Source organism: Neocloeon triangulifer, unplaced genomic scaffold (genome assembly GCF_031216515.1).
Source record: "Neocloeon triangulifer isolate White Clay Creek 2 clone unplaced genomic scaffold, ASM3121651v1 ptg000022l, whole genome shotgun sequence".
Taxonomy (NCBI): Eukaryota; Metazoa; Arthropoda; class Insecta; order Ephemeroptera; family Baetidae; genus Neocloeon; species Neocloeon triangulifer.
This window is the reverse complement of record NW_026775562.1, coordinates 1,844,628-1,857,209: the sequence shown is the minus strand read 5'-3', so window position 1 is coordinate 1,857,209 and position 12,582 is coordinate 1,844,628. Positions and strand designations below refer to the sequence as shown.

Genomic DNA, 12,582 nt, shown 5'->3' with positions numbered 1-12,582 from the left:
CATCTCTCAAACGCGCACCACACACACTTCCTCAAACAAGCACTCACAAATCAGCACAAAAGTGAGAGAGAAAAGTTCTAGTGGGTACTCACCCTTGCTTTCGGGGTTTGTTTTAGGCCGATGGCTGGTTGGCTCCTATTGCTCTGCGAATGGAACAGAAAGAAAATCGTTAAATTTATTGGAAAATAACACACAAAAAGCGTAATTTTTATATGACTGACGGAAAAGTGTCTCATTTTCTATTAAAATATATCAAGTTTGTGATGTTTTTCATGAAACATCAATAATTTGTAATTGTGAAAAATTTATAATTTTTGACTTGTTACTTTTTTCCTCAGGATAATATAGTACACCAAAGGAGGAAGAATAACAGCACCTTTTGGTCCACTTTTTATGAATTATACATCATTTGATATCATTATACGTAAGCAAAATATTATTAAAAAAAGGAGCACAAAAGAAAGACACCAAAAAGGTTCTGCCTTAAAAATGAAAAATCAGCAGAGTGTCTATTTGTGCAGAAATTCAATTTTACTTATTAAATTATTGTCAGAAAAAAATATTTATTAATGTTTTATATTTTCTTAATAATATGTTTCATTTTGAATGATGTTTAAAGAAGTGGAATAATTTTATTTTGATAATAATTTGACGACAAACTTACGATTGAAATGTCAGTTATTTGCATTTATTTTGCTTTCCAATTATTAAGTAAATCACCATTGAAGTAGGAGATTTAATTAAAATATTTTCGAGACTTCCAATTTATACAAAAATTTTAATATTTTAAACATTTATATGACAAACGTTTAGAAAATCACATGAAATTGCAAAATAAAAAACGAATAAAATCAATAGAAATGAGTTTCTTTGCAGATTTTTATTCAAGATTATGCAGATTCATTTCACGGTTTGTCTTGTCACTTTTAAAGAGATGGTTTTGAACATCGTTTTTATCTTCAAATAATTGCATGATATTGCATATTTTAAGATTGATTTACTTTAGTAAAACAATCTAAAATAGCCAGATTTGTAATTAAATTGTATTTAACTTTTAGAATTGAAGAAGAAAAATTTTTTCAATAAGGTCCAATTATTTCAAATCTGTTAACTGAAAGATTTGGTCTGAACGTTTTCACGTAGACACTCAATCAAATTTGAGCGTTGGTGCCATTCATGTGATGAAATAAAACTTCGCCTTGAAAGCACCCTCTCCGCCTTGGGGTAAATCACGTTTGATTCACCCCCATATGCTCGTGACGTGACGAGCGTGCTTTATTTTCGCGATCGCGTGCAAAAGAAGAGAGAAGGACTTGCATTTTGCACTTCTCTCAATGGATTATTATACGAGTTTGAGTCATCAAGAATAAATCAACCCGCACGCAAAATGTTTCAAAAATGGACGAGAGAGAGATTAGAGATTTTGATATCAAGCTGATGATGAAATTTCCTAAAAGCACGTAAAATGGAAAATTGATTCATTTTTGCATTATTGAGTGTAAACAAAATTGATGAAAAAAGACCAAGATAAAAATAAATTTAATAGTCCTAAACACAAGTAAAACAGTCATTATTTTCAAATTTTTATTTCTAATTAAAACATAAATATATTTAAACTTAATTCATTATTCAAATTTTTTTTGTAAATATTATTTTAATTCTTTGATTTATTTGAACCTTTTTCTTCTTCAAGCTATTGCAAAATAAGAAGTTTTGTAATAAAAATTAATAAATTTATAATAAAACAACCACGTCAACATCATTTTAATCATTCATATTTGCAAAAAGACTTTGTTCAGCTTTTGAATAAGTTTGGCGGAAACGAATATCCGAATATTTCAAATTTTCTAGCCCTCTCATTGGTTGTTATTTCAATCATCACACTTGATGACTTGATATCGCCAGCATTTTGATCACTCTAGCGACTTTGAAGGTATTTTAATAATTTAGAGAAAAATGCTACAAAGGAAATATTTAAATCTCATGTACATCAGCTGGTGCTCATGATGATATTATTTTTTTAAACGAAATTTCGTATTATATTCTTCCAAGACATTCGGAATAAAATAAACTGTGGTTTTCATTTTTATAATTAGGAATGCTTGTGCTTTTTGGCGCGATTTTCTTCCGACACGACCCATTGGAATATTTGACATCCATTGAGAGCAAACAGCACCATACATCTAATTTCCTGTTCATCAAAGTTTAAAATTTAGTGTTACAAATTAATTGATTTTTGATCAGATAAAAACTATTAAAGAGCAATACTGCATTGCTAAAAATATCCAGCTAGTATAAGTGCAGAGTTGCTTTAATTTTTCATAAAAATACAGCAAAGCCTTTTTGGCGGATGGTATATTTTTTACCTCGAAAGTTGTCGTTTTTCTAACAATACTTCTAGTTTCAATCATCGGCGTAGAACAATCAAGTCTTTACAAAAATAGAAACCATTTTTGGTAATTTTTAGTAAAAATTAATAGAAAATTGCAACCACCATAATTTAATTTAAAAATTGATTTCACTATTTTCAATAAGGATGAGTTCTTAATTGAATGTTAACAACGATGCGATTTATACAATTTGACAACAATTAAAGAAGCAATAATAAAGAACAACCATTAATTTTTGGCAATTTTTGACATTTATCAGAAATTGAACAGTCACTTTAAATTCATACCATTCCAAAGACTTGATTGCACTGTTTTAATAAAGATTCATTATAATTGAATTTAAATAAAAATGTTATTGTAACAATTTTGAAACAAATTGAGGAGTAATAATTTATTTGCACTTTTCACTGTAATTAAAAATTGGATTTTACCTCCTCCTCGTCGAGGTCAGTTTCGGCAAAGTGGACCCTGTGCGGCGGCGGGGGCGGCACGACGGGGGGCGCGACTGGGGCCGAGGGCCCCGCGAAGGGCTCCGGCGGCGGGGGGCAGCAGGGCACGGGGACCGGGATGGGCGGCGCGGGTCGGCGCCGCACGTGCTGCGTCGCGACGACGGTGGTTGGCGGGAAGTCGTCCTGGTCCTCGGCGGCGACGCCCCGCAGCGGCGGCGCCGGGGGCAGGTCGGCCCGCTTGGCCTGCTTCTGCCCCACGGTGGCCCCCTTAAACGACGCGTGCATGTCTGCGGGGCCCGGGCCGGGGCCCCATGCCCCAAGACGCCACTCGCAAACGGGCCTGCGACGGGCGGTGCTCGGGTCGGCCCTCAGGGGCAGCTGACCCGCGCCTCGGAACCACAGACTCAACACACCCCTGTCGCGGGCACCAACGCAAACCACCCTTGCTCGCACCCTTCCGCTCACGAGACGACCGTTTGCCCGCTCGGCATGCTCTATCCGTCGCTCCTTTTCCTCCCCTCGGCTGCTGGGGGCGGCCGATCGAAACTCACCCCTGCGGCGTGAGTGTGTATGTGTGAGTCGCGTGCCGAGGGGTGGCCCACCCCTGTTCTGTCTGATTGCCGGACGCGCCGAGAGATGGCCACTTTACGTTTGGCGCAAAAATGCCCCTTTGAACTCGGATCAATCTCGCGCTTTGTGTGCCGGAAAAGTTGCGCGAGATTGGGCTAATTTGTTTGATCGGTCGCTCTCTTCAATCGACAAGAGTTCAAAGCCATGTTGGAATGAATGGCAAGAGTTGTGTGAAAGGTGGCAAATGCGAATTTGAAAATGAAGTTTGCTAATAAAAACATTTTTTCAAATTTAGATTATAAAATTAATTTAATATAATATTATTTTTAACTTGCATTGATCTTATATTCATATGATTATTAAATTTATTTATTTCTTTTAAACACATTTTGCTCAATTTTTTATTTAAAAATTTATTTTTAGTATTGTCTAAATTTATCATATAATTTGAATGTTTACAGCTGTAGTTATAAATTTTTTCACAAAAAAACAATCAGAATAAATACATAAATTTTACCCTAAGAAAGTATGTTTAAACAAAATTTGAAACGAATAATTTAAGCTGTAATTGCTTTTTGATTGTACATTTAATAATTATTTTATTTTTATCAATCACCAGTGGAAAAAAATTATCCAACTAATTTAGATTTAAAAAAATAAAACGTCCAACTGTTTTAATTATTTAATTAACCTTCATTAAACAGAAATAATAAATCACCTATTTGTATGCTCAAATTTAACTTAAACCAAACTCTGATCTTCTTCAATTTACTCCCCTTTAGTCTAATACGACATCAAAGACGTTTCTAGAACGTAAAGTCGTCGGCGACCCGTTTCCCCGGCTTAAATCAATCAAGCTGAAACACTCGACTCTCTCGCAACTCAATTAACAAGCGCAATTCGCATGAGTAAATATCCAACATCCCGGCAACCTGAGCGACAAAGCTGCCACACCGGTTGCATAGCTCGCTCGCTCGACGCTTCTTTGACTCCGGCAAACAATGGACGTCTTAATAAAAGAGCCTCTGTTTGCCTCTCTTCAAAAGATTTCAAGGTTTGTTATACATATGATGGTGGAAAAGGCTCTTTTTCTAGTAAAGGTCACGTTTTTAGGGTGAAATTTAAGTTTTAAAAACCCCAATAAAATTCGTTTTTACGGAGAAATATTTTATTTTTTTTTGTGAATATTATTTTAAAATTATTAAAAATTAGAAATATAATTCAGGATTTTCCTTCCACACTTGTTTCCAGAAAAGAACTTACTTTAAATCATGGTGAAGAAATTTTATTAAAAGGCTTTATTTTGTTTACAAAATATCAGATCCAAAATGTCATCTTTTTACGAAATTTTCAAAAGATCATAATTAAATACATTAGGCGTGAATTGAAAAATTAAAATCTAAATAACTTTTTCGCCTATCAATAAATAATCAAATGCAAATTTTTCCATCCACCACCAAATAATACTTTGGAGAGAGTTTGAAATATACCAGCAGCAGTTAAAGAGTTTAACTTTTGACCTTCTGCAGGAGATATTTTACTTTTTACTGCTTCTCCACTTGGAAGAAAATTGGCGAGGCTCGTCCGTTTTTCGCATTAGACGAAATTAACGGGCTGGAAGTTTTGAAATACTGCAGAAGCTTTTGTGTGAATATAAATTGCCGGCACTATAACAACACAAAAAAGAAAGAGAGACAAATCGTTTCTCTCCGGAAAAAAATATTTGTCATTGGCTCTCCGAGGGCCATCAAGTGGAGCGTGGCCCTCTCTTAAAAAAAAAAAAAAAAAAGCGGCATTTGCTATATTTGCATGTCATTATTATTTTTCTTTTTTTTTTATTGAAAAACCGCAAAGGTTGGAGAAAAAAGCACACAATGATATAATAATAATCGTGCGATTTCTCAAAGTCACTTTGCTTCTCACGCCGCGGACAGATGAATGGTCCGCCAAGGTTATGTAAACCGATAATGCATAATTATGCGCGCATCATAAATCACGCCTCCTCTCTTTCTTTCTTTCTTTCTTGCTGCGCGGCCAAAATTGAAACCGATCACTTGTGGGTGCCGCTGGTTAAATTTATCGGGGTCAAGAAAAATAATACAAAAGTGAAAAGTCGCCCACGATTCAAAGTGTCTAATTTTCGGTACAAGCTGCGGTCAATTTAGGTGAAAAATAGGTGCTCAGCATGTGGGCTTGCAATTCAATTTTCTCCCTGGCAAGTTATGTTGCAATAAAGCCAATAAAGAGAGACAGCGTTAAAATTTAACAAGCTGAATAAACCACTTTGTCGCAATTTTAGTTTCGCAATCTCCGTTTAAATGCTATAAATGTTGAAGATTTTTTCAATAGGAATTAATTTCTTAAAAATTTTTGTCGAATTTACTCGTGTTTTTCTAAATCCGATTGTTTTTAAACTTTATCCAGCAAATTAAAACATTTAAGAATAATAATTAATATTTTATTAAATTTATTCCATTAAAGAAAAAAGGTTTTCAGGCAAATTTCTTAAACAGGGATCGACACATTCACAAAACTTTCTCGAAAATAAATAAAACAGCAATTTAAATAATGAGACTTTTGGTGTCCGTCAATCTTGATGATAGAAAAAAGATCAAAAGGTCGCTCACCTTTCCTGACCCTCTGGTGTTGGAGCACCGGAGGACCCCGATGGCGTGCTGTCTGTACTCCTTTTCAAGCTGCTCGTGCTGCCCCTGGATCCGCCTGTGGAGAAAATTACAACATTTTCTACATTTTTCAACTTCATTCACTATACAATGAGTCGCTAATGTAAATTGCAAAACGCATGTTGCCACATTGGCAATCGAAAATGTTTCAAGTAGAAAAATTTTTATGGTAAAATACAGCAATAAAATTAGTTTTGAAGTATCTTATTTGAATATATTGTGCAATAGCTATAATTTTATATCATTTTTATAAAAATTAAAATAAACATATATTATTTAAAACAATTTTCTTATCAAATCAAAATAACTTTTTATTTTTAATATTTTAATTATATGTTTATTTTATATTATTTCCAGTTCAACTTGTTATTATTGTTGTTGTTTATTTACCCCAATTTGCCCATAGCCCCATATACTTGATAAGAAGTATCTTTAATATGAATAATATAAGACAGTTATTCTCCACCCCTCATATCCATCTAAATAATGTTATCATAAAATTTGAAATAACTTTTTGGTGACTTTTGAGAGAATAAATAAATGAGTAATAATTAAAATAATAATAATCATTATTGAACATTTTCTCTTTCATTCTAACTTGAGTGCAATTTGAATTTCGAAACGAATTTGTTTCCTTCTCCTTTTATCTGAACTCAGACTCATGAGAATCATCCGAATAATTATGTATCTGATTGCAAAGTGCTAGAAGAAGGAAGTTCACTTACGAAATTGCGAGGATGAGTTCGTGCTTCTGCTGCTCTTTGGCCTTGATCGAACCACCTTCAGCGAGGGCGGCCTGCAACTCGCGCTGCAGAACGCTCAGCTTGCGCCTCTCAGCTTCCAACAACAAACTGGTCACCTGAATTCACACAGAAATAAAAGTTAAATTAAATCATTATTTTGAAATGTAAGAGTAAAAAATTGCAAGTAATTCAAATTTAATTAAATAAAAAAATTAATAAATTATAAAAGTTGAAAGTGGTTTAAAGTTCTCTTGAGGTGGATTAAATGTGAAGATTGAAACCGATATTAACATTGTTAAATAAAAAATAAAAAAATGGAAAAAAAACAAAGATAATGCACGTGATTAAAAAAAATAAATAATATTTCAGTATTTTTCTTTACCATATTTTTTAAGTCCTGTATTTTAATTAGAAATTCTCTGCCCATTGAAATTGTGTAAACACGAAATAATTCTTGTAAAATTCGTTTAGTAAATGGAATTATGCTAATTTTGGCAGATTTTTTGGACTTCATAAATTATTTCGTTTTGCGTGGGTGAAACCAATGATTCAATTTGCGTTTGAAAACTTTGCCCAAATGAATATTGTAAATTTAGTCATAAGGGTTAATTCTACTAAATTATCAGATTAAATTGTTAGTGTGCGTGTGTTTTGTTTGTGTTGTAAGGTGTAAAGCAGTTTCATTAAAAATTGATTTCACAATTAAAAGTCAAAATTTTGGTATGTATATTCCATTCTTTAAAGCCAAGTGTTTCTTGCACAGTTTCAGTAAATCCACGTAAAAACCTCTACTAAATTAATTTAAATAAAAAGTAAGATTATAAAATTGCCTGAGAGTTCAAACAATAATTTATATTTTTCCAAATATTTCATCTTTAAATAAAAGTAAATTTTGCATTTCTTGAATCGCCGATTTCCTCCCAAAGGTGAAAATCCCCATTCGCAGTGCCCACCTGCGTAAAATTCCCGCACGTACACGATTCGGGCGCCGCTCTTTAACATATTATAAAATAAATAGCGAGCGAGTTTCGCAAACTCAGTCGTCCGGTCGAACCAGTACAGAAGAAAATTAAGCGCATGGGCGTTTGAAAAATCGAAGCGTGGAGGAAATCCTACACCGATTAATAATAATTTCATAAACAAACCCGCGCGTGACTAATCGAAAACTTTTCTTTCTCGTCTGCTTCGTTAATTGCGCGCCGAGTACACAAATATAAATTTGAATCAAGATAAGCGACGTGGAGAGAGAGAGAGAGGGCGTGTGTATTGCGTCTTTTCTGTACAGTAATAAGTGTGGGTGCACGAGGAATGCAGCCGGAGGAAGAAAAGGATTGAAAAAAAGAGACATACCTCGAGCTGCAGACCGAAGAGATCCCTGGTGCGGTCCGGGTCTCGCGGCTTGTCCACCGTACGACAGCACTTGTTGCGCGAACTCACCTCCTCAGGGTCTTGGTCAGGACGCATCTCTCTGCAAAACAACAAAACAAAAATTTCAGTTTAAAAATTTTGATACTTAAAAACAAGATCCAGTTAAAGAAAATAAAATAAAAATTAAGCGTTAAAAATTAATCTTATTGAATTTTCTTGACTCTATATAATAATTACGTTTTTTTTTTCAGGGTAAAATATATAGATAATATGTAACAGGTCTGATAGAGACAGAAAACAAGACATTTAATTTATAACTTGTAAATTCTAATCGCTTGATTATTTTTCTGATACTCTTTGTCCAAAATCATAAAGTGAGCACCATGCAATTTTATTTACGAATTTTACGTCTGAAAAATCAATGAAATGTAGATTAAATTGAGCGAAACTAAAACTGTGTAGAAAATCGCATAGATAGGAAAAAATCGGATAAATTAGAAAATATGCAAAGATTTTGAAACACAAATCTTTTTCCTTTGGTCTTACTTAGAAGAGCCTTCGAACAAATAACTTTATTTTGACAGAAACGGTAAAAAATTGCATAATATCTTTGTGAAAAATTGTCAAAGTTTTTAACACATTTTTATTTTATTACTTTTATTAGTTAATTATTAATTTAAATTTTATAAATTTATATTTTGTTCATTTAATTCAATTTAATTTAAAAAAAGAATAAAATACAAAATTTCAAATGCTTTTAACAATGATCTATAAGGCCATTGGTTCAGGCAAGGCTGTTATGATCAAAATATAAAATAAATATTGAACTGGATCTTTCATTTCACGTTATATTCTCTAAAATAATTTGACTCTAATAGCGGCATACTTATTTATTATGTATTAAAATTCTGACAGTAAACATGTAGAAACAATAAATTGAAAAAAATGTATAAATTTTGGAACATAATGCTAGTTGATAAATTTTTTAAATAATGAATGCATATTGGGTATATTGTCTGAAAATTTTTGACGAGAGCCTAAACGTGCTAAGAATACGCCAGTATGAAACGCGAATGTCTCGCCGCGATCCGCCAATTTGTTAAGAAATTCACCGATTGTCTATTCGAGAGGAAAGATTTTGAAATACAAATTTTTTTACTTAGATCTTAGAAAAGCCATAAAACAAATTGCTCTATTTTGACAGAAACAGCAAAATATGACATGAAATCTTTGTATAAAATTGACAATTTTTTAACAAAATTTTATTTTATTCATTTTATTTATTAATTTTAAATTTATATTTTATAATACTTATATTTTGTTCATTTCATTTAAAAATAAGAATAAAATACAAAGTTTTAAATCTTTTTACCAATGATCTATAAGGCAAATTGGTTCAGGCAAGGATGTAATTGATCGAAATATAAAATAAATATTGAACTGGATCTTTTAATTATACGCATCAAAATCTCTAAACAAATTTGATTCGCATATAGGCATGAATCCCTTATTAAGTATTAAAATTCTGACTTCTGACAGTAAGCATGTGCAAATTATCATATCACTCCATGTCTATATTGACCATATTTGATACATAGAATCCTTGACCGTTATAACAAATTATTTATCAAAATATTTGATAGAATTTAAAATGATTGATGAGAGACAGTTTGCCTTTCGGAAAGAAAAGTGTTTTAACGAGCTGTTAGGCAATTTTGCGGGTTAAATAAATTAAAGCTTCAGCAAAAATAAACAATCAAAGAATATACCACCATGTCTCGCCTTGATGCCGCCAAGTGTATAAATAAATTCACTGATAGCACATTTGAATGTCTATCCGAGATTGCGAAATTTTTTACCGCAAAATCTAAAAAAAAAAAAAAAAAATTGAGAACGTTCTAAAAATGATGTCAAATATAGAAGAAAAAAAATGTTTAATCAAAAATTTCAGTTTGAACGTACATTTTGGTACTTAAAATCAAGATCCAGTATAAGAAATAAATAAAAACGAGGATTTTTGAATTTTCTTGATTCAATTTTATTATTAAAATGTATTGTTTTGTACCAAAAGTCAAAGTTCATGTATACAAAGATATACATATGATATCAACATGAACACATTTCAATGCATCTATCCGAGATTGTGGAATGTTTTGCCGCATCTGGGTGCTATAATAAATGATGTAAAATTTCAAATTAATTTTTTCTTCCAGTTGTAATTTTAATTTTTCATAAAATGTCAATTATGTAAAAAACAATGTCGCACACATGTAAAAATATTTTAATAGAGCTGAAGTGCTCGGCTTCTAGCATTGCTCTTAAGTCACGTAAGCATCGGCTGATAACTCAGATTGGAGTTGGCTGGACAAACTATTTCTCAAATAAATACACTTCATTCAAAAGAAGAAAAAAAATATTCATTTTTTAGGCTTTAAATTGCATTTAATTAAATTTTCCCTCAGCTTTTCAACCAACAGAGTCAATTAAATACTCATTGTCAGGGTCCTTTTCTTCAGACCTGTATGACTTTCATCTGTTTTTCTTGAAGTGAACTAAAAGTCATTCGCGACACCATAGCAGAAGGCGAAAGTACTGCAAATAAAAAGCTCCTTTCAAGTGCGATTTGTCGCACTCGTTCTTGCAATTAGCTCGCTCGATTCGTCTTCCTTTCGAAAGTGAATATTATGTATTTTTTTCTCGCCGAAGAAACAGAGTCAAGGTGTATCATGGTTTATATTTGCCAGCGGCGTACAAAAGGAAGCCCGTTTTGCGCAATGACTGGTCGGATATTTGTAGACAAAAAGTGCATAAAAGGAGCGACGGTGGTACACACAAAATGCTGAATCAATGTTTTGTTAAAACGAAAAATCCGTGTATAAAAAAAGCTTTCTCCTTCACGTTTTCTTATCTCTCTTTTTCGAAAGGAGTCAATATTGTTCTTTTATATAAGAAAAACACACATCCGAGGTAAAATCTCCTTTTCCGCGTTTTTCGAGTTCAGCCTTTCTGGTTACGAAACGCGAGATGCTGCACAAAAGAGCAAATAATTACACACCTGAAGCCATAAAACAAGGATTCGGTCATGTGAGCACATATTGGTGAGTTACGCGACGAGGCTCGTTAATTTTCCGAAGGTTGAATTTTGATTCCGAGAGAGCGCAGCTGCTTGGCGAACAAACTCTTCCTCTGAAGGAGCTCTTCTCGATCTCTGGTTTCGAGAGGCACGCCAAATATTTTCTTTGGCCGTGAAATATTCATTAAAATTGGAACTACTCGACCAAAAGGGCCCTTACAAAATTATAGCCTAAGAAAGGCGACCTTCTCAGGTTTCACGTTTTCTGCTAAACTATAATTTTTGTAATTCAATAATTAGCAAAAAATTAATTTCTGTGAAAATTTTGCAATACTTGAAAGATTAAAAACAGGTTTGATTTCATTATGTGTCCCCAACACAGTACAAATTGATTCCTTGCTCATTATTTGTCTTATATTGTAAGTAATTAATGAATGCAATTATAATTGCTAATAATTACTCATGAGTTTCTTTATTTTCTTCCTTGTTGCAAATGGTGACAATAATTATTATAGGGTTTTGTGTGCGTTGTCATTAAAATTGAAAATTGTACCCTGATTTTCCAGCAAAATTGAATTTGTCGTAATTCAGTTTTTTTTTTTTTATAGAAATAAGCATAAATTTTAGTTTTTTTGGCTGAAAAATTGAAAAATTCCATTTTTATTCATTCCATTCAGCTAATGTAGATATTTTCAATATTTTGGTGACACGACCAGTAAAAAAAATTATTAAAAATTTTCGCTTCTTTCGTGAGTTTTAAGTGAGATCGTCGATTTTAGTGATTATTTATGGTGTTTATTTGAATAGCCTCAAATAATAAAATCTAAAACATAATAATTTAATATTATTTTATTGTAACTTGACTTACTTGACCAAATTTTCTTGACACAAAATTGAATAGCGATTAGGCCAAAATCCTCAGATTGTAAATACAAATGTCCAATGTGGTCTGAAGAGGAGGTTAAACGAGCGTCCTCATTAAGATTTACGACCTCTAATGGCCTCGTCGCCATTGGATCACGTAATCTAAACTCTCTCGACATATTCCTTTGTTACTCTCATTAAAACTGCGGCATGGTGCAGCAGGAGCACAACTCTCTCGTCTCGGTCATTCTCTTCTTTCATTGCATTTACAATGAGCGATAATAATAATAATAACGTGGCGAATGCAACAAGAAACGAGAAGGAGAGGAAAAGCAACTTTTGCTCCCGGCACAATTCATTTGATTTATATAATTTCAGTGCAATTATAGCTAGAAGATCCTCTCCCAACTATCATGTGTATAATAGTTTAATTAAAAATGA

The 12,582-nt window shown here is 32.9% G+C and overlaps 1 protein-coding gene across 1 annotated transcript in view; it reads right to left on the bottom strand.

The window, feature by feature from the left end:
• The window catches only part of LOC132204720 (ras-GEF domain-containing family member 1B-like), a 72,295-nt gene that overhangs the window by 26,541 nt on the left and 33,172 nt on the right, over nt 1-12,582 (bottom strand). The window contains exons 2-5 of the mRNA XM_059633419.1: nt 8,187-8,304; nt 6,819-6,952; nt 6,037-6,130; nt 93-143 (exon numbers count right to left, since the gene is read on the bottom strand). Of these exons, the coding sequence (XP_059489402.1) occupies nt 93-143; nt 6,037-6,130; nt 6,819-6,952; nt 8,187-8,304 (397 nt within the window). The remainder of the gene's footprint in view (nt 1-92; nt 144-6,036; nt 6,131-6,818; nt 6,953-8,186; nt 8,305-12,582) is intronic.